The 25,733-nt window shown below is 46.6% G+C and overlaps 1 protein-coding gene across 3 annotated transcripts; it reads left to right on the plus strand.

The window, feature by feature from the left end:
- Window positions 1-3,812: 3,812 nt before the first annotated feature.
- LOC127029916 (serum paraoxonase/arylesterase 2) lies at window positions 3,813-24,541 on the plus strand. Of its 3 annotated transcripts, none has more exons than XM_050915738.1 (10): window positions 3,813-3,900; window positions 8,102-8,172; window positions 12,862-12,917; window positions 13,868-14,033; window positions 15,201-15,327; window positions 16,139-16,339; window positions 16,997-17,078; window positions 18,213-18,341; window positions 19,302-19,470; window positions 23,822-24,541. In XM_050915738.1, exons 1-9 carry the CDS (start codon window positions 3,827-3,829, stop codon window positions 19,458-19,460), a joined length of 1,065 nt encoding a protein of 354 aa, XP_050771695.1. In that variant the 5' UTR covers window positions 3,813-3,826; the 3' UTR covers window positions 19,461-19,470; window positions 23,822-24,541. The 3 variants fall into 3 exon arrangements, with proteins under 3 accessions (XP_050771695.1, XP_050771694.1, XP_050771696.1); XM_050915739.1 differs by lacking the exons at window positions 3,813-3,900; window positions 23,822-24,541 and adding exons at window positions 4,717-4,748; window positions 6,172-6,177 and having other exon boundaries at window positions 19,302-22,680; XM_050915737.1 differs by lacking the exon at window positions 23,822-24,541 and having other exon boundaries at window positions 19,302-22,680.
- The last annotated feature ends 1,192 nt before the right edge of the window (window positions 24,542-25,733 follow it).

Genomic DNA, 25,733 nt, shown 5'->3' on the forward strand with positions numbered 1-25,733 from the left:
AGACGAAATAGTCTGTAAGCAGCTGGGAGAAGTCTCACAATTGCTAGCCCTTGTTCTTGTTCGGGACTTCAACTTACCAGGTGTCTGCTGGAAATACAATACAGTGGAGAGGAAACAGTCTAGGAGATTCCTGGAGTGTGTGGAAGATAACTTCCTGACACAGCTGGTGAGTGAGCCAACTAGGGAAGGCGCCCCGCTGGACCTGTTGTTCGTGAACAGAGAAGGATTTGTGGGTGATGTGATGACTGGCGGCTGTCTTGGGCATAGTGATCATGAAATGATAGAGTTTTTGATTCTTGGAGAAGTAAGGAGGGGGTTAGTGGAACTGCTACCTTGGACTTCCGGAGGGCAGACTCTGGCCTGTTTAGGAGACTGGCTGACAGAGTCCCTTGGGAGGCAGTCCTGAAGGACAAAGGAGTCCAGGAAGGCTGGACATTCTTCAAGAAGGAAATCTTAAAGGTGCAGGAGCAGGCCATCCCCATGTGCTGAAAGACCAGCCAGCGGGGAAGAAGACTGGGCTGGCTGAACAGAGAGCTTTGGCTGGGACTCAGGGAAAAAAGAGAGTTTATGACCTTTGGAAGAAGGGGCAGACAACTCAGGAGGACTACAAGGATGTTGCAAGGTTATGCAGGGAGAAAATTAGAAGGGCCAAAGCCCAACTAGAACTTAATCTGGCTACTGCCATAAAAGACAATAAAAAATGTTTCTATAAATACATTAGCAACAAAAGGAGGGCTAAGGAGAATCTCTATCCTTTACTGGATGTGGGGGGAAAACATAGTGACAAAGGCTGAGGAAAAGGCTGAGGTACTTAACGCCTTCTTTGCCTCAGTCTTTAATAGTAAGACCAGTTATTCTCTGGGTACCCAGCCCCCTGAGCTCAAAGACAGGGAGCAGAATGAAGCCCCCATAATCCAAGGGAAAATGGTTAGCGACCCGCTACACCACTTAGACACACACAAGTCTATGGGGCTGGATGGGATCCACTCAAGGGTACTGAAGGAACAGGCAGAAGTGCTCACCAAGCCACTTTCAATCATTTATCAGCGGTCCTGGCTAACTGGGGAGGTCCCAGTTGACAGAAAGTTAGCAAATGTGATGCCCATCTACAAGAAGGGCTGGAAGGAGGATCCAGGGAACTACAGGCCTGTCAGCCTGACCTCGATGCCGGGGAAGCTTATGGAGCAGACCATCCTGCGTGCCATCACACAGCATGTACAGGACAACCAGGTGATCAGGCCCAGTCAGCATGGGTTTATGAAAGGCAGGTCCTGCTTGACTAACCTGATCTCCTTCTATGACAAGGTGACCTGCTTAGTGGATGAGGGAAAGGCTGTGGATGTTGTCTACCTAGACTTTAGTAAAGCCTTTGATACCATTTCCCACAGCATTCTCCTGGAGAAACTGGCTGCTCATGGGTTAGACGGGCATACTCTTCGCTGGGTAAAAACTGGCTGGGCCCAAAGAGTTGTGGTGAATGGAGTTAAATCCAATTGGTGGCCAGTCACAAGTGGTGTTCCCCAGGGCTCAGTATTGGGGCCAGTTCTGTTTAATATCTTCATCAACGATCTGGATGAGGGGATCGAGTGCACCCTCAGTACATTTGCAGATGACACCAAGTTGGGTGGGAGTGTTGATCTGCTTGAGGGTAGGAAGGGTCTACAGAGGGATCTGGACAGGCTGGGTCAATGGGCCAAGGCCAATTGTATGAGGTTCAACAAGGCTGTCAGGTCCTGCACTTGGGTCACAACAACCCCATGCAATGCTACAGTCTTGAGGAAGACTGGCTGGAAAGCTGCCTGGCGGAAAAGGACCTGGGGGTGTTGGTCGACAGCCGGCTGAATATGAGCCGGCAGTGTGCCCAGGTGGCCAAGAAGGCCGACAGCATCCTGGCTTGTATCAGAAATAGTGCGGCCAGCAGGACGAGGGAAGCGATCGTCCCCCTGTACTCGGCACTGGTGAGGCCGCACCTCGAATATTGTGTTCAGTTTTGGGCCCCTCACTACAAGAAAGACATGGAGGTGCTGGAGCATGTCCAAAGAAGGGCAAGGAAGCTGGTGAAGGGTCTAGAGCACAAGTCCTGTGAGGAGTGGCTGAGGGAACTGGCGTTGTTTAGCCTGGAGAAAAGGAGGCTCAAGGGAGACCTTATCACTCTCTACAACTACCTGAAAGGAGGTTATAGTGAGGTGGGTGTCGGTCTCTTCTCCCAAGTAACAAGCGATAGGACAAGAGGAAACGGCCTCAAGTTGTGCCAGGAGAGGTTTAGATTGGATGTTAGGAAAAATTTCTTCACCGAAAGGGTTGTCAAGCATTGGAACAGGCTGCCCAGGGAAGGGGTTGAGTCACCATCCCTGGAGGTATTTAAAAGACGTGGAGATGTGGTGCTTAGGGACATGGTTTAGTGGTGGACTTGGCAGTGCTATGTTAATGGTTGGACTTGATGATCTTAAAGGTCTTTTCCAACCTAAACAATTCTATGATTCTATAAGCCTTTTCGCACTATTGAACGATACATTCAAATTCAGGCACAATATGTTTCATGATCTTATCTATGCCATGGAATATATTTTTGAAAAGTACATGTGTTCATAGAGAAGGCAAAGCCCATGGCTACAGGAGGATTGGCGGCATTATTAAATGCTAGGGTCTGAGCAGTGGCTACTGAACTCTATTTCTCACCCCAAATACCCCCAAATTTTAAACACTGCTGCCCACCCATCCCACCACATACGTCTAGGATTGAAGCAGACTTCATTAGAGTGAAATTTTTATGCACAGGCAAAACAAACAAGCAAACAAACAAAACCCTCCCTCCCCCCAAAAAACCCCACCTACCTATAATCCCAAAGTAATCAAGGACCAGAAAGAGGAAAAGAAGTATTCCAAAACTGAGGGGAAAAGATATTTTAGTGTCTCCTCTTCCCTGCCACACTTCACTTGAAGTGTTACTAAGCATGGACCATCTGCTTGGCCTTGAGGGCAAGGGCAAGAAGAGCAGAGAAGCACTTTTTAGTGTTTCCTCAGTTTTTCAGAGAAGTGCAAAGGAATGTGAGCCTTGCAAGTGAGGGCATTCACTGTGCAGAAAAGGGAAAGATAACTGCTGAGGGAGGGCACCGACCCGCCAAGGCGTGTTCCCCAAAAAACCAGAAAGCACAGGGAGGCAAATGCTGCAGCTGATGCAAAGCAGACTGCGGCATGGAGGAACCCCAGAGCCCCGAAGGTGGGTTCTGTAGCCCTTCTCCTGCACAGAGAAGAAAACTGTCAGTGGGAGCGTGGCAGTGAGAGCAAGCATCATTTTGGGGGGGAAACTCTGGTATTAGTGCACACGTATTAGCATGTATACCTCAGTACAGAGGTGTACATGGAGTACCTGTACATTCTGCATCACGCAGTCTTTGTTTAACACACGTATTTTTAAACAACATGTATTTTTTTTTATAACAGAACCTGGAACTTAGTCTTTCCAGTCTGGAAAGACTTCCAGAACAGTCTGGAACCTACCTTTCCCATGGGTGCTGTAACATGGAGCCTACAGAGCGGCACTGACCCTGGCTCCTTCCTCCGCCGTTCTCCCCCCTCGCCCCTGCCCCTGGACCTGCAACTCGTTGGCCGGGGCAGCGGGTTGACAGAGCCGTGTTTGCGGGGAAGGCTACGCGTTTCCCGCCGTCGGTTGGGGCGGGCCGGGCCCGGCCGGGCCGTGCCGCTCGGGGGCGGGCGGTGCTGCCGGCGGTGTGTGCAGCGCCGTGCCGCGGAGGCGGCCCGGGGCGGCGCGGCGGGGCAGGACGCGGCGGAGCCGGGAGCGGGGAGCGCGGCGCCGGGAGCGGCCATGGGGAAGCTGCTGGCGGTGGCTCTCGTCGGGATAGCGGCAGCCTTGGCGGTGGAGCGGCTGCTGGCCTTTCGGTGAGCCGCCCTGCGACCGCCGGCCGTGCGGGGCCGCCGGACGGGGCGCAGCGGGGGCGCGGAGCGGTTCCCGGGCGCAGGGGGCGCGGCGTCGCGGTCCCGGGGGACAGCGGGGCTGCGGGCAGCCGGGGGGGTACCGGGGACCCCGGGCGGGATGGGCTGCGGGGTCTCGGAGCTGGGGGCCCCGGTGCCGGCGGTGCGGGATGGGGCTGACCCGACCCCGCAGTTGGGGGGCGGCAGCCGGTGCCCGCCGCGGGGCCGAGCCGGGCGGGGGGTGGCGGGCTCACCCCTCCTCGCTCCGAGCGTGGAAGCACTTCAGCTCCTCATCTGGGACATAACTTCAGCGAATAGCTGCCCTTGCATAAGCACGGTTGTGGCCAGAGGGGAAGGGTTAGTCGTCATCATCACCATCATCGTCACCATCATCGCTATCATAATCAAGGAAACCGGTTTTCCCCAGAGAAAAACTAGGCGCTGGCTTGCTCAGCAGTGCCCTTCTCATCCTCCGTCAGGCATAAGCTAACTTCAGGAGCATTTGTCCAGTGGAAATGCCCTTTGCACTAAGGGGGATGTGAAATCCCCCCCAGGAAGATGCTGGGGTCAAGGGGCCCAAAGGGAGAGGGTGTCCTGGGGCAGGGGGGCTGGTACCTCTGTTTTTGCAGAGGCTGCAGTTAACAGGGATGTGCCAAAACCGGTATCTGCGAATTTACCTCATCTCCTACCGATTGGCCAAACAGTAAGTGGAAATCAGGTTGCCAGAAACTCGTGTTATTTCCTACCTAAGCTGACCTCTGGATAACAATAGCCCTAGTGTACATGAAGTTTCCTCTGAAGGAGCACGGACTTCTGTGATCATAAATTGGGACCTCGCTCGCTGTGAGTGAAAATACCCAGCCATATCATGCTCCATATCATGCACCTCATATCGTGAGGTGTGAATGTGAACACTGGTGTTAGAGCAGCTTCTGTCCTGAAGGCTACTAAACACTTAACTGGTTGTTTCAGGCCAGAAAAGTGATGGTGAATTACTATGTTGCAAGGCAGCTACTCCAAATGCTTGACTTAAAAGCAACAACATCCAGCTAATTGATCTTTGGGTAGATAGTAATTGTAGCTAATTACAGAAGGAGGGCTATACTCCCCGGACCCAGGTACCTCTCATAGATGCGTTTGCATCTTGCACTAAATCCACCACAAGCGTTAGTGATAACCACGGTGGTAACAGGACCCTCCTGCCCTGGAGTTGCACCAGCTGGGATGGTGGAGCTGGAAAACGCTCCCAGGTTTTAGTGGGGCGAGCCATTTCAAAGCACTGTGAAGAGCAGGGGACCCCACGTCCCCTCGAAATCGAATGAACAAATGCAATATTGGGAATCTGGTAAAGTAGAATCTCCTGATAGAAGCAGGATCCCCCTGTCTCTGTAGCTCTCTGTGGGTTTTTTCTGCATGCTGTGTTTTCAGCAAAATGCAGCATAGCAGCGGTCTTAAGATGGTTGCAGAGTTTGGAAACACACAACTTCAGATAGCAAAGTGCTCTAAAATAATTTAATATAGCCTTGAGAGGAGAAACTGTGGGTAGTGTTAACTCTTGCCAGGGCTCTCTGTTATCTATCCCCCACCCAGAAGGCAGGAATCCAGCAAAGACTTTTTGCTGTTCCTTCGGAGTTTGGTATATTGTGTCTAGGTAGTATGACACAAGAATCCATGAAATGCTTAAAAGATAAGACTTGAAGAATTATTACAAATCTCTTACAAACTTAATTCTTCTTAAATCAGGTTTGTTTATACATCTATTATACTGTTGATAGCTACCAAACAGACTTGAGTAGGGCTTGTGCAGCAGAAAACAAGTGAAGTTCTTGTGTGTTACCAACTGAAATTACACCAATTCCCCTACTGGCATTTTAAATTGCTAATTCTTCTCTGAAGAAAGGTCTGAGCTAATCTGTAAAACTTGAATGTGAATTATACAGTGTTACTGTTTTCCTCAGAACAATATGCATATGATACTATTGTTTATATTTTTTATATATATATGCACACAAAGTTATCATTTCGTAACACTCTGTACTGATACGGCAATCAGCTTGCATACTATGTTCAAAACAGCAGCGTGCTTCCAGAAAGATGCTGCTAGTTGAAAAGAATTGGGAGCAAAAACAAAAATAAGAGGTGATTTTCAGTCCTGTCAGGAAAAAAACCCCAAAGATCCAGACTGGTTAGTGTAGAGAAGAAGAAAACTGAAAAAGAGAGAGGTCTTTGAATATGCAGCAGGTTGCTGCTGAAGGTAAGGGAATGCCTGCGGTCTGTGTCCCACGAAGTGGGACAGTGGGTGGAGGACTGAAACTGGAAAGAGGGACCAGGTGGGAAAAGGTGCCATGCACTGGGGTTGCACCAAGTAGCAAAATTCCTGCTTTTTTTGAAGTTGTATCCCCCACAGTTTGCAGGTCCACTGTGTTTTTAGTACGCCCAGTTAGTTATCTAGGCCATCTGGCTTTGTAGCGAAGGGTGTCTGAGCTAGATAAACTGACACATTTTGGAAAAGCCTCTGTATATGCTGCAGGCTTGTGACCAGTGTCCTTTTGAATTACTCTCATTCCAGCCCATGAAGTGTTTCCCTGGGAATGCTGTCGGGATATCATCATCCCTCGCTGGCTGCTGGCTGAGTTCCTGCTGTGCTTTTGGTGCTGGGTGGCTTGCAGTCTGCGCAGGAAAAGCTGATGCAAATAGGAAGGGGAAAAGCCCTAAGCAGGCAGCAGTGCAAACTTCGGGCACGATCGCCCCAAGGCACCCTCAGGGGCCCGGTGGGTTTGGCTGTGCCGGGATGCCGGGGGTGGGGGGCGAGGGGGGAGCTGATATCCCTCCTGTGCTGCTTGTGGGCTGGGAGCCAGTGTAATTCTCTGTCAGGACTCGTGAGCTGGGGGAGAGGGCTTGGGAGAGTTTAACTTGGCTCCTTTCCCTTGCTGTCCTCTGCCCTTTTTACCCTTTTCTTCTTTTTTTCTGGCCTTATGTTAACAACCTGTGTCAATGATACAGCATTGAAGCAGTTTACAATTCATAATTACATGATTAAAAAAAAAGCAGGACTGGTATACCATATGGTATTCAGCTGTATCACATATTTTTCATACCACAGACTGATACTGCTGTTTAGTTTATGTTTATGCCTAGAACTATAACATAAACATGGCTAGATTTTGCTATGGGATCTTTGCATTCAGAATTTCCTGTGGTTGGAGCAAGTACAGCCTCAACACGTGTGTATGATAGGCATGCAAAGGAGTAACTACGTTAGTTTAAATGCTTTCTTTTGGGGAAAAAAGAAAGGAAGAAAGATTCTAGTATGCTAGCTTGACATTTTTACATAGAAACACAACATATTTTCTTATGGCACTGTGGACCAGCACGGTCAAACACAGCAGTTCTGGTGGTGAGGTGCCTTTCATATGCATTTGTAGACAACTTGGAATGGAGGAGATGGAGAAATAAGAACTCGTGTAGTTACCTGTCTGTATCTGCTTGTACAGTAAAGCATGAGCCAGAGATCAAATTTTGTTGGGCATTCAGGAATGAAATAAGCACTCCTGAAGGATAATGCTCTGGGTGGGTGCCAGGAGGGAAGAGGAAGGCACAGGATAATCGCTGAAAATTGTACTACCAAGTCCTACCTGTTGGTAGGAAATGGGTAGTCCTGCCTTGCAACAACACTATCACTACCTTTGAACGTGGACTAAGAAATGAAGAAGGTGTAACTGCTGGTGGCCTGGTCACCAAAAATAGGCAGTGAGTTGGGGCAGAAGGTTGCCGTCTCCTCATCTGAAATGCTGGTCCTAGCTGCGGGGTGCTACTATATTTAGGTGGCTGAAACCTGAAGAAAGTGTGGCTCTGTTATTTTATCGTTTGAGCTGCGGTGAAATAAAATAACATAGGCCATGAAAGCTTGTTCCTGGAGCTCATGAACAAAGTCAAGTTCCTGAAGTTATTCAGTGTAGGAGAATCACTTAATCCCTGAACGTGTGTAACCATCGCAGTGATTTGGAGCAATTGCTGTTGTCAGTTCTGGGTTTTGCTTATTCAGTATTTTATGGCTGATTTGTTGCTTCGATATGGCAGACAATAAAACTAAGATAAAGCTACGCTAGGAATGTTACCTGTTTTAAAACTGTCTGTGTGCTATTAACCCTGCTCTTTCCTCTTGCAGGAACCGACTCAATGCTTCACGGGAAATAGCCCCAGTAACCCTCCCGAACTGCCGGCTCATTAAAGGGATCGGTACGTGCGCAAAATAACTGAGTGCATTGCTTTTGTCCAGCCTTATTTTGCAACTGCTTCTTAAAGCCAGCTTCCAAGCCTGATCCTGAAAACAAAGTGCTAATTTGACTTTCTTTTGTTACTCGGACTTTGAGGTAGGGAGAAACTGTAGGAAGAAAATTATACTGAAAAACTAGCTAGTTTGAGATAATACTTTTTGCCTTCGGTATTTAATGTTTCTGTTCCTTTTCTTGAAAATGAGTACCTTGCAAACACTTCTCCTTTGCTAAGCCACTTAGGAAGTTATTTGCCTTTAGATGAGGGTGTGCTGGCTCTTCAGGCAGGTACCTACAGGTGGTTGTCAGGCGGTGACATCTTGAAGACAGGACGTGCTGCAAGGGTGGAAGCTTTGGGAGAAGACCACAGGCGTGTGGCGAAGGAGCGGCTGAGGGCAGCCCACCTGCGAGATGCCAGCCGGGCCGGCCGGCCTTAGTGCCTCGTTTTGTGGGGATTTCGGAGCGGGCTGGTACTGCGCCCTGCAAACAGCAGGCAGGAGCTCGGTGCGGTTGCGCAATTCAGCTGTGTGGTTTCAAAGAGCAAGGGGTCATATTTGTCATCTTAGTCTGGTTGGCAAAGAGGTTTAACAGAGCGGCTGAAATGTTGACTTCGTACTTTGGGTCATGTGTTTAGCACACAACAATGTTTCTGTCTTGTTTTTTCTCTCCCTTTAGGATAACCAGAGTATAAAATGGATAGCTTTAAAATTGGTGGCTTTTTTGTGTCTCCCTTTCCCCCAAATTACAATTTTTAAACTTAATACAGGCTTAATGGCTGGGGGTTTTCTCTTCCTTAGTGTTTTCAGAAATGTCTTGATTCTGTTGAAATTTGCCTGGATTTTGCATGTGTAAAAAGTCATTGGATGAGCTTTAAGAGCCTTGCCTTTGAGCTTGCTGAGTCACTGTGTTGATTTCATAAATCTTGCTTCTTCCTTGTGACAGGAATCAAACATCTTTGTAAAGTCAAATTACTGCCATGAATGAGTGTGTGCAGAGTTCCTTTGCCTGAGGTTATATGCAGAAGAAATTGCATTTGAAAAAAACTTTCCAGGTCTTCTAGATTGAGTTGTAATTTACTCTCAATAATGCTTGTTTGATGGTGATTCACATAAAAATCATTTCTGAGTAATTCTTTTAAGCATATCACTATTGCAATCTTTACAAGACTTTTTGCAACATGATTGCTCTGTTGAGGAAAGAAGGAAAGCTGGAAATCGCAAATACGGTTGTGTTTAATTTCCAAACAATATCTCATTTTTGGTGCCTGACATTTACATGGAGATTAGATGAATTCTGAGAACCCGGCTCTGCTTGGAGGTGGCGGCTGATCAACTTACAGAGCTTCATTTCTGCTTCTCGCTGTGCTCCTGTAACACTGTCCCTTCACACGGAGCTCTGCACCTCGCCTTGGCTTCGCTCTGCCGTTTGCTGCTCTTTAGAAAAACTAAAATGCCAAAACTTAACTCAGCAGATCCGATGTGGCAGGAATAGAAATAACAAAGGATTGGTGCAAGTTTAAAAGTTGGTATGTTCCCGCAAACATCTTCCAGAATTCATTTAATATGTCTGGGGGGGTTATATTACTCAGGGAGACCAAGGACCCCTAACGTCTAGATGCTGCCTAGGTAGCACTATTCAAACCAGGGCTTTTGCTGTACTCAGATCTGTAAGGGTGCTCCTGTGGGTGTCTTTGTGTAAGGACATCTTTCTACATGGGCATCTTGGTCGTCCTAGGCCTTCTTCCTTTAAAATGCTATGACAAAGTTGAATAAACAGTCTGTCTTTATTTTAATATTTGAAACAGTCCTTCTGGCCTCTTAAGTGGGACATAGGTAATGAGCTGGATCAGCTCAGAACAAAATTATCTTAAACTATCCATTCTGTCCATGGAAGAAGAGGCATCTGGTACAGTCTATTGTAATTATGTTAAAAGCGATGCATCTGTAGTAAAGGAAGCAAACCCAGAGTAAATGGAAAAATTCCTTAGTGGACCCTTTTTTTTCTGCACAATTTCATCCTTTGTGTCTCCCTCTCTTTTTTTTACGACCTTGATCTATTCTGGTTTTCAAATATTGTGCAATGTAAGCACAGATGCAAACATTGAACAACCAATAAAAAACTGCAGCTTGTCCTAAACCTTATTCACAGATATGTAGAAAAGGCTATAGTTGTAGAATAAACAGTATCTTCTGAATTATATGAGTGTCTACTCATGTTACTGGTTTATAATTATGTCCTGAACTAATTCCTAAAGTTCAAGAGGCTACTATAGAAATTGCTAGAAATACTTGCATCTTGGAACAATTCATGGGATATAGGCGAAATAGTCACTTGCTTTTGGACATGAAATTCAGGTGTTTTTTTGTTAGATGCACCTGCGGAATACATCATACTAAGATAAAATAAAGAGGGAAAAAAAAATTCTAGGGTAGACAGTAATTTTTCTCAGTATCTTTAATTTTTTTTTAAACGGTACCTATTCAGATATTCCCATGGACAAGCTGGGCTCGGTGATACAATTAAGCAATATAGTGGAGGTAACTGATACCTAATAAATCAGTTCCTAACTCTCTTGTCCCATACGGCACCTGCGACAAGAGCCCATAGCCCTCCCAAAACAGGGCCCGCAGGAGAGCCCGGGAGCTTGCCCGCGGCCGGCTGTGTGTCTCCATCCCCTCCTCGCTGCCTCGGCGGTGCCAGCTCAGCAGGATCGTGCTGAATCAGCAGTTCGCTGCTCTTCCGACGGCGCTCGCTCTCTTCCACACATACCAGGACCTGGCTGAGAAGTGGCTAAAATGTGCTTTGCTGGGCAGTTTCTTTCAAAGGAGTTGGGTGCAGGGCTCTTGTTACGCTCCTTCCACCTTTTTTAATTATCTGCTCCCAATTAGCCTGCTCATCTTTCTGCTTGGCAGCCTCACTAGTTCAGTAGCGATAAATGATTATATCTTTGTTTATTCACTCACCACCGTGCTCTGCCAGTAAAAGCTGTCTGTCCAGCTCACGTCACCATGGTAATTGAGCCTCTCAGCATTTATTTATGTTGTTATCTTTGCAGCAATCCTGGGAAGTGGGAAATCGCCCCACTTTTGAGCTTGTCACTTAAACCAGGGCGTGAGCTGAGCTGAAAAAAAACCAAATTCAAACTTCTGGTTGGAAAACACAGGCTCTAAATGTCTCTGGGCACATCAGTGCAGATGTCTGCCTCTTGCCTGAGCCCAGTCGAAATTCAAAACGAAAACCCAGGAGGTGGGATAACGGGCTGGCTCCTCCCAAAATGCATCTTCAGACCTTTTGCTCTTCAGAAGGCAGGGATGCTCTGCTCCTTAGTGTAATGGGGTGGAGCAAGGGCTTGCTGAGGCTGAGGAGGAGCTGGCCCTGTCCCTGTCCTCTGTCCCTCACGAGAAGTCGTGCCACTGCATCTCCCCAGGGCTGAGCTGGGGAGGAACTCGCCTGGACGGGTGAATTTGGGGAGCTGGTTCCTCCCCACAAGGGCTGTTCGGCAACCTCGGGATAAAGGACAGCCTGGCCAGATTAGCGCTGGGATAAATAGGAGTTACATAAAAGCAAACAATAAACCCAGCTCGAATTTGCAGGTGCTTCCTCGGGAGGAGGTGCTGAGGTGCCAGGAACGGTGTGACCCACGTAGGGTCACACAGGTGGTTGATGGCCAAGCAGGAGGGGGTGTGGAGAGATGGGACAAGCTGGGTGGAAAACCTTTGTGTTAGTGGCTCTGTTAAAGAAAACCTGCAAAAGAATTTCCTCCTTTAAGCAAATGCTCCCAGGTGGGTTTAATCCAGCCGTCGTCTGGAAAGTGGCTTGTGGGGAATGCTCTTTGTGCTGGTGATTTGGAGAAGAGAGGGGAGGCTTCTCAGGGGAGCGGTGAAAATATGGGATGGCAAACGTGCTTCAGCATCAGACTAAAAGCTCTATGGAGAGTGCTTGATCAAAGCCTAAAATTGCTCTAGTGTTCTTACTAAAGGGCTTTTATTTTATTTTATTTTATTTTATTTTATTTTATTTTATTGTATTTTATTTTCCTAGCAGGGAAAAATATTACAGGAACTACAGGAACTGGCAATATTGGAAATGATTACCTGCAGTTAAAATTGTGGTCTAACTATTAAAGCCCTTAGCTGTTAAAGATATAGTAGGTTCTCTGTCACTTGAGAGCTTTAACTAAATATTTGGCAATCCATCTTAGTGAAGGGTCCCAGCTCAGCCAGGAGAATTAGTGTGCACAGTTCCCAGAGCTGCCTTACGCAAGTGTGTGGGCTGAGTGATGGGTACGGTCCTGCCCTGAAAATCTTGTTGTCTGCGCTGATTGCTTGCTGCAGAACACTATCGTCAAAAGCGGGTGATTCATCCCACGCCGCACCAGGGCACACGGAGCTGGGTGGGAGACTGCCCGGTCACCGCGGGGGCACCCCTAAGCCCCTAGAAAGAGGTGAACCCCAGTACTATTTCCTAACCTGGCGTGCTGCTGCCTTCTGCTACCACTTTTAATGTGATGCGAACTTTTCTGCTGAACTTTATCACTTGTGCAGTCATATCAGAAAGGGACATTCATGAGAGCTGGAATTGTACTAAAAAGGCGGTTTTTCGATGGGAAATATTTAATGTCATCTGAAAAACCCTGTTTATCTCTGTCTTGCAGAAACTGGTTCAGAAGACATTGACATACTTCCCAATGGACTGGCTTTCATCAGCTCTGTAAGTGCCCACACCCCTCCCCATGCAGGGGCTTGCTGGTTTCCTTATCTACAGAAGCCATAGGTGAAAACTGCAGGATGGACTCTTTTTTTCTACAAGGCTGGCTGGCTCTATAGGAATGGCCCAGACTTGTGTGGGCTTAGCTGGCGTTTCCTTCAACTTGCACAGGTGCACTTCTTGACACTGAAGTGGTGGTGGTGGCTCTGACACACATATCCTATTGTGCTGGCTTATCTGCCCATATAACCTTGACTTTCTTTCATGCTGCTTCCTTGAAATGTTGAAATGTCAAACCTCTCCCTTGTTGAGAAGGTGTGTTAATTCCCTACATTTAAAAAAAAATCCAATTTTGTGTGCTGATTTTGTTGTTCCTGATTTTTTTTTAGCCTTTAGGACATAGGTTTTCAAGCTCTTCTTTCCAATCAGGATGGCTAGCGATTATTTGCTAAAGCAAAAGCTGATGTTTTCATCTGCATGCTCCAGGGACACCCAGGGAATGATAACGTTGCAAAATTCATGCCAGGAATTGTGAGCTGTCGCACTGCTGCTGTTCCCCGTGGCTTTGCCACGTTGGATGCAGTCGGTGGTGCCGTACTTCCAGTTTGTCCCCGCAGCGTGTCTGTTCGCAGAGTGGTTTGACATACGGGGAGCACCCAGCCGGGTGGTGGCTGCAGCGGGTGGCAGTGGTGCCACCGCCCGGGTGGTGGGTGGTGCCTTGGGCATGGCTCCTCGTGCCCTCCATGCGGCTTGCTCCCTCTGCACTGCAGTTAGGGGCTCGCCAGGGAGAGCGGAGCCAGTCCCTCTACCTCCGTCGTGGCACCGCGGGCTGAAGCAGAGGGACATCCTGATGTGTGCTTGCAAGCCTGAACAAGGCTCCAGCGTTTTCAGCCCTGTGATGCTTCCCTTTACCTTTTATCCAGGAATGATTTTCTTACGTTTTGATTTTACAGGGCTTGAAATACCCAGGAATAAAGAGCCTTGCACCAGACAAGCCAGGTGAAATATTTTTGATGGATTTGAATGAAGACAATCCCAGAGCAGTGGAACTGAGAATCAGCCGAGGGTTTGATCTGGCGTCATTTAACCCTCATGGAATCAGCACCTATGTAGACAGAGGTAAAGAGATCTCTAACTCAAGGAGATGGCAAATCTCAGCCTAAAGAGCACAAACAGAAATCCCTTTGCAGCCTTTCATTGCACCCCCAGTAGCCTGCACTTGCTGGGAGAGAAAAAGGTTTTCAGGCTTTTTACCTTTGTTGGGCTCTTTTCTAACTGTCAGCTGCTAAAGCAAAGACCTTTGCACATAGTGTCAGACTGTCTGAGACAGAAAGTTGTGCTATATATTGAAAGGAAAGAAAACATGGGAAAAGTTTGAGGAGTTGAAAACCACACAAAGTTTATTTTACCAATTTACATCTGTCTCACCCTGGGCTCAAGGGTTTTGAGGAGACACATGCTTCACCAACTAGTAGTGACCAGAATGGAGACTTTTGTGGCTAAACAGTAAATTATCAAATCTCTGTAAATTATCAAAATCTCTGGTACTCTACAGCCAAGCCATGTTCTCCTCTCCAAGACATGTTCTCCTATGGCAGGCTCTGACTACCAATAAAATACCCTTCATGCTCTCCTTCCTCTCTTTTTCTCTGTCCTTTCATGGGGGATTTTAGCAGGGCAATTAGAAGTCTGCAAATGCTAAGAGAAAGAGAACCATTGCTGCAGCTTGACTTGTGTCCCCATACAGTCACTCTTTAAGGGAAGTGTTGGAGAAATCGATGGTGGCTAATTTAGGGTCTCACCAGAAGGGCTGGGCAGAAGGACTGCAGCCTTACACAGAGTACAGGAGAAGGATGCTCCTTCAGCTTTCTTAGGGGATGCAGTAAATAAACCAAAGAGCCCAAACTGGCTGGGCTACAAGCCCTCCTGACTGACTGCAGCTGTTTCACGCAACCAGTCACTATAGTGCGTCAGATTGCAAAACCCAGTGGCTTGGGCACAAGGATGAAGCCATGATTTCTTTCTTCCTTGGTAGAAACAGCAAAAATGTAGTTTACACAGCAGTTCCCTGTAGAGAGAGCCGGGGAGAAGAGTAGCTGGAGATCTGGATCCAGTTGCAGTGGCATCCTGCATTACTTCAGTACTTGTCCTTCTGCCTCTGAAGAGCTGCGAGACAAATGCACCAAACCCACCATGTGCTCTGTACTAGAGCTGCTTCAGAGCTGTGGGTGCTCAGCCATGCAAACTGTTGCAGAGAATTCAGCTGTTTCCATTTCTTTTTTTAAGACGACACCATGTACCTCTTTGTTGTGAACCATCCCCATCAGAAGAGCACAGTAGAATTGTTTAAATTTGTAGAAGATGACAATTCTCTTGTACACCTGAAAACCATTCGACACGACCTTCTGACAAGGTATTGGAGCCAAATACTGTCTTCCCCCAGAAGAACAGGCTGCTTTGGTAAAATCCAAAGTAGGATGATTTTGGTTTTAGGGTGTTATTAATATGAGATATTTTCTCTTTAACCAGCTTTCCTGTTTCTCTTATTGATTACTTCTCATCTGTGTAATCAAAAACTGTGTTTCTCTACTCTTCTGTAAATGAGATTTTTCATAGTTGTATCACTAAATCACAGTGTTAAGCACCGCGGTGATTGATGCCAGTGAATTAGCTTGGCATCCATTTCTCCTTCTCTCATGTAACCCACTCTCAGGTCACTGCAGATATGAATCTTCAGATATTCTATTATTCTGAATTTGCTACACTGTAAAAATAAACATACTTTTAGCTTTTTCTTTTTTTTTTTTTTTGTTGCATACAAAATTTTCTTGGTCTGTCCTGCTGCAAAATGATTGTAAGATAAACAGAGCTTGATAGATAAAGTTGTCACAACTCCTACCTCTTCTCTGGTTTCCACTTGAATGTAATCAAAAGAGAGAAAAATTTCCATGGACTTATGGACAAGTAGCCAGATCTCTAGCTGATACCCTATGGTCCTGTTCAGGTCTCAGCACTGCACAGTCCTGGCTCATGTGAAAGAAAATAGAAGTGAAAAGGATCTAAATAACTCAGTGTCTATCTGAAGTACCATCTGTAATTGCAGCCCCTTTATGTCTATGGGATGACCATGTCCTGGCTGGATTCTGGGCTGTCCTACAATGCTCCTTCATACCTCTCATTTCATTCTTTTATTTATTTTTCTCCCTCTCTCTTTATTTTTTTAGTGTGAATGATATAGTAGCTATGGGACCAGACAGCTTCTATGCTACCAATGACCACTACTTCTCCGACTTCATCTTGATGTTCTTGGAGATGTTCTTGGGTTTAACTTGGTCAAATGTTGTTTACTACAGTCCAAAAGAAGTTAAAGAAGTAGCAGCTGGGTTTTATTCAGCCAATGGAATTAACGTTTCACCTGACAGAAAGTAAGTTTCTCCTTGCCTCAGATTTTGTTCGATCACACAAAAAATCCCGAAATCCTAATTTGTACACGCGGTACCTCTGTGGTCATGTCTAAACTGACTCATGTAAGGCAAGGTGCTACCTGTACAGTGTAAGCGATACAGAGCGTTTGTAGAACAGAAGTCGCGCGTCTCGGTCTTTAACTAGAGGCAATGTTTGTTGCTTTGCGTGGTGGTAGTTTATACGCAATAAGATCAAAGGTTGCTGCATTTTAACCAGCCGATACAGACGTTTGTGTATATTGCTTGCAAGGATTAACGGGGCAGGATTTCTGCAAGTGGGGAACACTTTACAGTCTTAAAGTTTGTATGACTGAATTAACTAGTCCTGTGGTGTAGACAGGTGATCTTAAATGAAAAAAAAAGCATATTTGTGGATCTCACGATCCAAGGCCTGCTTCAGTGTCGTAATGGAAGAACTGGCACAGTGTGAAGCTACATTAGCGTCTCAGCAGGTTGGCTTCAATTCAGTGCCCTGTGGCCTGCTTGCAATGTCTATTGCTGTATGAGAACTGTGAGCTGTCATTCCTCATGGGAAGAGCTGGGCTTGCACAGGAGGAACTGACTGTTTTTGGTGTCTGCTTACTCATACACATTGCTAAGAGGTGCTTTCTTTTGAAGGTACATCTATGTTGCAGATGTATTTGATCATAACGTCCATGTTATGGAAAAACATGCTAATTGGAGTTTAACCCATGTGAAGGTAAGGTGCTGCTGTTCCATAAAAAAGAGGCATATGTGAATTTTGGACAGATTAGTCCTCATGAACGCTTGAGATATTTCAACCTGATCACGTGTGAAGTTCTGGTCTGGATGGCTCCTGCTGTGGGTTTGCAGAGGTGCTGTGCGCCCCATTACAGAGCTTCAAGTCTTCCACCCTGTCGTGGTTTCACCCCAGTCAGCAGCCAAACACTACGCAGCCGCTCCCTCACTCCCCCGCCCAGCCTGCTCCCAGTGGGATGGGGAGGAGAACTGGGAAAGAAGGTAGAAGTCGTGGGTTGAGATAAGAACAGTTTAATAACTAAAGTAAAATATAATACTAACAATAATAATAATGAAATATAATAATAATAGTAATGAAAAGGCATAAAACAAAAAAAAGAAGAGGGGAAAAAAAAGGAAAAAAACAGCCAGTGATGCACAACGCAATTGCTCACCACCCGCTGACCGATGCCAGACCTGCGATCCGCCCCTCCCGGCCAACTCCCCCCTGTTTATATACTGGGCATGACGTTCCATAGTGTGGAATATCCCTTTGGCTAGTTCAGGTCAGCTGCCCCGGCTCTGCTCCCTCCCAGCTTCTTGCACAGCTGCTTGCTGGCAGAGCATGGGAAACTGAAAAATCCTTGGCTTAAGATAAGCGCTACTTAGCAACAACTAAAACATCAGCGTGTTATCAACAGTATTCTCACACTAAATCCAAAACATAGCACTGTGCCAGCTACTAAGAACTCTGTCCCAGCTGAAACCAGGACACACCCTCACACCAGCAACCAGAGAGGGATCCTCGGGCATGCTGTAGAGCTGCAGTGGAAGTCTGCCTCAGTCAGTGTGGGTCAGACCACAAAGCACTGAAGTAATCAACACAAGCGTAGGTGTGAATGAACTGATGGGGGAAGCTCGGAGCAGCAAGCAGGTTTCTCATGGCACAGAGGAGGGGATGAAGCATACTGGGGGAAAAGAAAAACAGCACTGGAGGACAAAATATTTCTTAAAAAATCAGTCTATGTCAGATGAGAGTCTTGGACAAGTCTATTGGTTATGTTATAGTTTGCTTCCAGGACTTCTGGTAGCTTTAACTTCTCTCTTTTTCTTGTTTTTCCTCTGCATTGGATAGACGCTGCAGCTGGACACTCTGGTCGATAACTTGTCTGTTGACCCTCACACTGGAGACATCTGGATAGGATGTCACCCCAATGGGATGAAGCTGTTCTACAACGATCCTGAAAATCTGCCTGCCTCTGAGGTGCCTTTTGGGAGACGTCACTGGTCTCTTGGCTGTGTCTGTGCCAGAAAGTTGCTCTGTTCAAATCACCCTGGTATAACTTAACTCTGCATTACATAGAGAAGTGCCTGGCCAGCCTTTGTGAAAGCAAAGACGGAGCTGGCTTCCAGCTTATAGCTTCTGCTCTCACGTGGAAAGCCTGAACAGTGTATACTCACTAACAAACACCTATTCAGAACCTTAGGAGACAACTGAGTAATTTCCACCCAGTAGCTCAGTCATTCTGGACTCCTCAGGCTGCTTTCTGTGCAGCTGTGGCCGCGCAATCAGATTTTGATGAACTGTGTTAATTACCGAGCCAGCGCCTCTTTGCCAAACAAAACATAATTGAGTGCAAAGCACGACCAGAAACGTTTGCACTGGAATGATTTATCTGTGCAAGTGTGGTTCATCAGTAGGTGACACTGTAATTCTTCTTTCCTTCTGAAATCAATGAGGTACTGGCATCAGCGTGCTAGGGGCTGTGAGTGCAGATGGCTGCTTGGTGTCCGTTTGATTTCAGCCTTGTCTGAAGCTCCCCATAAGACACTTTCCAAAATTATCATGTTCAACAGCAGTAGATTTATGACACTGGGCAGTTGTTTACTCTGTCTGGAAAAAGCATGAAAATAAGAAGATGATATTAAGTAACTCCTAGGCTGGAAAAAACTGTGCACATTCCTAGTGCTGGGGATGACTGCCTTACTGAGGTGGAGTCTCTGTTGCACAACCACTTAAAAAAAATAATCAGTCTTCATGGACCATGCTTCACCGAAGCAGAATTTATGGCCCTATCACAGGAATCACTTGGTTGCAGTTATCAGCAGCTGATCAACCTATCTATCTAATTTGTTTAAGTTAATATACTGATGTTCCCTCCGTCCGTGGAGGATTTTCACCCGCAGCAGCTGTTTCAGCAGATGTATCCCCCTCCTCCGGCAGGTCCTGCGCATCCAGAACATCCTCTCGGAGGAGCCTGCGGTGACGCGTGTCTACGCTGACAATGGCTCTGTCCTGCAGGGAAGCTCAGTGGCATCCGTCTACGAGGGAAAACTGCTCATCGGCACAGTCTTCCACAGAGCTCTCTACTGTGAGCTATAGCTTGTCACGGGTAAGATCTGCTGCAGTGGAAAGGATTTAATTCCTTGGGAACTCACTTAGTTTCTGCTAGATTTGCTAACAACAAGACTGTTCCAATAAAGGTTAACTAGAGTAATGGAAATGTATTTTAGCCTTCCTCTCCAAAATGAGAGTTTTACGCAATAGTGAAGGAAATGGAACTGAAGGTGAGAAATTAGTTTATTTGTGTAATGGGGAGGACCCCATGTCAGTAACAAAGGGTAACCTTGAAGTTCAAATTCAGATTACAAATGACTAAACTGTCAGACATTGAATTATCTGTTGCGACTGGATTTCTGGTTTTTTTTTTCCCCCAGAGAAAACTGATTTTGTAAATGAGAATTGCTAACTACCAGCGTGGTGTGCTTTCTTGTCACTGACCCCTGGGCTTTCCCAGGGACTGTGCTAAGGGTTCTTCTTCCAAACCTTCCTGTTGGCTTTCCCTAATGCTTCCGAAATAACTGGAAGGAGAATAAATGTTATTTCAGTCTCATTTCTTCCCTCTTCCCCCTTTTCCCAACATTACTTCAGTTTCATAAATTTGTCTTCATCCTACTGAAAAAAGAGGAAGGCATTGCTTCAGAGTGGTTTCTTACTGAGTCTTCTAAAGGGAGTTTAAAAAAGCCTTTTTTTCCTTAGAGTGGGAGACAACTCCTGAGCACCTTCAGTGAGAAGTGCATTAGCAATTACTGTTGTCTGTCACTGCAAAGGGAGCACTTCTGGGCGCTTTGCTGCAGGGACTACCCCTGAGTGTTGGTCATGAATGTTCTGTGTTTAACTTCCAGTCTGTATGGAGCCGATTCCCGCTGTGCTTTTGTACAGCAAGGCACCCGCTTCACGTTTATCCAGCGGCAGTAACTGATAACGTTGTGCACTGCTAAAAGACCTATCCAGGTTTCCATCAGCTGGTGTTTTTAGAATGGTGTTAGTTAGCAATCACTTGCAATAAACTGAAATGAGTGTCCTTTGAAGCTGGAAATCAGTTTTGTGCTTTACGGTGTGCACAGCAAGATGCCAGTCTGGCAGCAGCCCCTGTTTGAGCCACCACTTGGTTTCCTGCCTGTGGAGCAAGCTCTTCTTTCATTAGCGTAGATGTCCTTACCCACAGAGCAGCTCCTGCTGCTCTTTTTGTCCTCCGAGTTCCCACCTCCGATCACTGCTCCGGTTTTGTGAGAGATGCTGGCATCCAGCTAAAGGCTCCGTGTTATCGGTGGCGGCTCCCCTGCCGGGGCTGCCACTGTGCTGCCTGCACCTGCCTGCGCTTGCACTTCTCAACAGCTCGGCTGCCCCTCCGAATGGTGTCACCAGACAGACCTGCCCGGGGGCCGCCATCCCCTCTGCATCCTTCAGGTGATACGGTAGCGTTTCCTTGCTGCTGTTCTTCCACCACTGTGTGGAGAAAAAAGGCAGGCTGCTTGTGAAGCGCGAGCTCAGGAGGAGAAAGAGCCAGTCCCTGGGTGCTAATTGCTATTCTGGCTTTGCTGTTCCCTCCTGCGGTCTGCTTCACCACCAGCCACTGCCCCCTCCGATCTGGAGAGTACAGGGAAAGTCCAGTACTTTGAAAACACAGGAGCGCTTCTGCCTACAAGATAGAGCAAATAACCCATTCTGTAGCGGCTTGAACACTGAGACAGGAGCCAGAGTATGTGCAAACCTTCATCTGTCTTTGGGTTTTGCCATTCTGGCTGAGAGGAGGCGTTGCTGCGGGCTAAGGTTTGGGTGAGCAGTGGCCCTGAACAGCAAATGTGTGTACTGACACCTCTTCGCTCCTGCGCCTTTCCTTCCTAACACAAACAAGCCTAATGGCTTTCATCCACTGGTATAAAGGAGTTACTGCTCCTTCTCCAAGGCAAAGGGACAGCTCTAACCAGAGCAAGGATTTCGTGCCAGGGCTCGCGGCTGGGGCTGCATTGCTGTACGGGAGGGACGGTGCCATCCCCCTTCCTCTGCACAGCTGCAGTGGGCTGTGGGTCTTGCCACATCACCTCCCGTCCCCGGAGAGCATCTGCTCCGCCCCGAGCCCCGCGCCGCCACCGGCTCGCTGGCGCAGACACTGTGGTGCAAGGCACGTCCCTGGGCACAAGAAGTTGTGTGAGGTTTAAGAACTGAGCCAGCGGCATGTCGGCTCGGTTGCTGCGCCCTTCTCGATGCTGGCAGCTTCCCACTGCTGCCATGCCAGACAACTCTTTCACCCCCGCATAGCAATAGTGGTTGCTGGTATTTGTGATGTTTTGTATACAAATAGCACATGCTGCAAGGGTCTCGTGATGGCTAGAGGGGGAGACGTAAGCTTTAGGGTTAACCATGCGGCTAATTGACCTTGTCTCTTGGGCACGACATGCATTAGCAGGTCTGTGCACAAACTGCGTTCATACTTCCTCTCCAAAATGCCCACAGTTGATCTGGGGACTTGAGCGCTGCCCAGGGTTTACCATCAGCCTGTGAAGGCTTTGGTGACAGGGACTCATCTGTTTGGATCATGGTTTCAAGTCTTTTGCTAACCACGGCGTGCAGACAGCCCTTCCACAGAGCAGAGCCGGCCCTCAAGGAGGGCAGCTTTTGTCTCACCCCTTTGCTGGACTCGCCTTTGGCATCAGCTGACTGCACCAAGCACTCGAGAACGTAATTTACTGTAACTCTGGCTTTGCCACTCCTTCCTTAGGAACTTCTCTCCCTGCAGAACATTTTCAGCTTCCCTGGGAAGTGGCGTGCTTTCCTACAGGAACTTGTAATCCATTTTCAGCCTTGAGGAACAGCCGTTGTTCCCAGACCCCAAGCAGAAAAAACTGCTCTGAAGGAATTTCTCACAATAAGGAGAGATTGGGCTATTAACTTGTTCGTGATTAGCCATCAACGTCCTGCACTAGCATTTTAAAATTTTTAGGCTTGTGCCACTATTTGTTCTCAAGTAAATTAAGTGCCATCTTCTAAAGAGTTAGCATTTTGCAGCAGTGGCAGTAACACAGCTGAAATAGTGGCCAGTCACTCTGCTAGTCCTGGATTTACTCTGTGGTTGTAGAAGTGTAACAGCCAGCATTTCCCTCAGCAGTGGTAGTAGTAACCCATCAAAACATTAATTTCACGTTTTCCAGTAGCTTAGAACATCTTCAAATGAGCAAATCTACATGTTGTTGGATCTTGTCAAACTTCTACTTTCTTGTTGATTTTGGCCTTTCAGAAAATAAAGAATGTGTTCACTCGTCACTGGCTTTTTTTTCCTCCTTTCTAACCTATTCCTGTACTGAAGGTTTTCCCAGCGGTCTGCCTGCAGACAAAAGCACATGTAAGTGACAGCCCTTATCTTTTCCTGAAGCGTTTGAGAGGAGAGAGATTGTAGGTAGGACGTAGTACCTGCTATTACTAATAGTAAAATTTTGACTTTTAACGTGAGGCAAGGAGGGTTGGAAGCCCATTGCCAAACTCCTCTAAGGGTGTCCAAAAGCAATGCTGGGGTACAGCTTCTACCCCTCAGCCTGAAATCACCGCTTGATAAAACTCACTGGCAGCCTCAGTGCAGAAACAGCAGTGGAGGAAGATGCACCTCAAGCCTGGCCTCCCAATTACAAGGTAACCTGCACAGGGAAAATCCAGGCTTGTAACCCGGAGGAGGGCATAACCCATCATCTTTTACAAGCTGGAGAGTCTGGAGCAGTTCTGGGCATTTCAGAAACCAAACTGCAGATATCTGAGACAACGTGCACAAACAAGGACGTACGTATAGATGGCTCCAGGCTTAGGAAGCTGCTGAGCAGACACATTTTACATGTCAGTCGTGGACTTACAGCCTTTTAATATACCTATTTTAATTAAGATAGATAATAATTTTATGGATTGAGGTTTCTTTTATCTTCTTGCGGGTGGTGGCCATATTAGCGGAAAGTAAGATTTACGATTCAGCTGCTGGGAAACACAGACTGGGTTAGACAGATTAAGTGCAGAGTATTTGGCCTAGATTCTGCCAGATGTAAATCCACTGAAATGACTACACAAATTGGACAGTCTGTGCCCTCTGCTTTTCCCTAATTTAATGCTTTACTAAAATCAAATAAATAAAGACATATTAAACATGTTCAGCAGAAGAACTGCTGTACCTTGAATGTATAAAATGCCCATTGTAACTAACCTACACATGAGTGTAAAACAGTAAAATCTTTTTATATATCCAAACTAATCCAGGTCTTTTAAACAGACAAGCATTGACCAGCATCAGCATGAAGGCAGCCTATTTTTACATCAACCTGCAGCAAAAGACTGCACGCTACAATTCATCTGCATATGAAGAAAAAAGGTCATTATCTTTCCTTACTCTATTTTTTTTTTTACTTCTTTTTACATAATTACAGATTGTAAACAAGATCCACTCAGAGGCCTGTGAATCATGCCAATTTGGCCAAGAGCTGGGATTAAAATAATCTTCGGCACTGAGCAAAAGGAAGGAAAGAACAAGCAGGGCAAGGTCCATGCCCACCCACCCCCCCCAAGTCTGACCCACGCAGCAACAGCTGTCCAGTGGTGCTCACCATTTATTATTTCTTCTGGAATGACCAACAAACGGGCAGGAAAGTGAGGACTCTATACAAATTCTAGTAAAGATTCAGGATTTCTCATTTTATTGCATTCGTTGTCTAACAACAATAATACTCATTGGCAAGAAATTTATTTACACTAACAAATTAACTTTAAACCACAAGGCTTTGTTGTTTGTATTTAAACTGTAAGAAAACAAAGGGCCACCATGATGTTTTGTTTTCATGTCTCCCAATAACTAAATGTTAACCAAAGTTATTTTGGGGAAAACTCAACAATCTAGAGAAGTTCATATCAACCAAGCACAAGGGAACAAGCTCAGACATGGCACTACTGTGTCTTTCATGCAGATGATCAGACACCAAGATGTACAAACAAAAAGTTCAGGATAACATGCACTTCATATACATTTGACCTCTTTAAAAAAAGAAAAGAAAAAGGAAAAAATCCCAAGCGCAACCACCTCTTCAACCATATAAAAAGAAACAATGTAAGAAGCCAATTTTTACAGTGAGCACAGTGCATTTTAGTCTTTTAGCTGCCTGGTCTTCTAGCAATATGTCTTAACACTTGTCAGTGACCAGTGAGTTACCATTGCAATGTGACTGGAAAATAGGAAAGCAGCTGTTCAGACAGTAAATGTGTATGGGAAAGTATAGAGTCAGAAGAGGTTCACTGTGCACTCCCCACTTCCAAATGGGCTGGTTACTCCTTACGTCTGGTGCCCTGGGATCCCCCTTTCCTTCAGATGCTTCTGCACTATGGCCTGAACCCGCTTCCACTGGTGTCAGTGACAAAGCTCTCCCTGAAAACCCGGCAGGAGGCTCAGGCTCCCAGGTTATGCGGGTTGGACCCGATCTCATGAGCTGCGAGCCCTCCTCACCTCTCCCCGCTCTGGAAGAAGAAACCTGCCCAACTCAGCAGACCAGGTTTCACAAACCCTACGGCTCACTCTTAACACAGTCCAAACTTCCCAAAGAAGCAGGCAGCTCAAGGCACTACTGCCAAACCTTCCAGTAAGAAAGACGCGCATTTTTTAAATCATTACTTAATGACGACAGCAAAAGTACCAGTTAGTACTGCCGGTTAGTAACAGAAAGGTCATTTTATAATGAGGGATTGGAGGGCTCAATGCCATGACTAAGGTGTTACAGCTTTGAAAAATCAGTTTTACAGGTGGAAAAAGTACAGTAAAATCCATATGGGAGGTTAAAAAAAGGGACTGTGCAATCTGCAGATGACCCACACTCGATTGTGGCGAGTGGGTCAGTCACCTCAGATGTCACTCATAATCCTGCTCAAAAACGAGCTGCTGAAAGCACTCCAATAGAAATCAAAGTTAGGGTTAAAAATATAACAAAGGGTTTCCTTCCTAGAATACTGACGCTCCAATAAGTCAGTCCTGCCAACCTCCCACCCCAAAAAACCGACCCGAAGACAACGTGCAGAAGGACCTGCAGAGAACCATTCTGTATATGGTTTTAACAAAACTTTAAAATCTTCTGATCTGCAAAATACATAAAACCCAACAAGAACAGAGCGAGCATGGCTACCAACACAGACAGGGGCGAGCACACTGGTGAGACCGAGGGCTAGCGCTTTGCTCCCCCAAGCTCGCAGACAGTCCCGGGGCCCCCTGCCTACTCCATAGACCGTGTGCATACAGCCCTATAACGCACAGCTACCTATGTGCTAACTGCTACTACTGCAGTGTAAATCTGTATGAAT

Source organism: Gymnogyps californianus, chromosome 2, assembly GCF_018139145.2.
Source record: "Gymnogyps californianus isolate 813 chromosome 2, ASM1813914v2, whole genome shotgun sequence".
Lineage (NCBI taxonomy): Eukaryota > Metazoa > Chordata > Aves > Accipitriformes > Cathartidae > Gymnogyps > Gymnogyps californianus.

Coding starts and splice junctions, on each gene's coding strand:
- LOC127029916 (XM_050915738.1), top strand. CDS start 3,827: ATGGGGAAGCTGCTGGCGGTGGCTCTCGTCGGGATAGCGGCAGCCTTG. Junction 8,173..12,861: donor CCGGCTCATTAAAGGGATCG/GTACGTGCGCAA, acceptor TCTGTCTTGCAG/AAACTGGTTCAGAAGACATT. Junction 16,340..16,996: donor AACGTTTCACCTGACAGAAA/GTAAGTTTCTCC, acceptor TTTCTTTTGAAG/GTACATCTATGTTGCAGATG.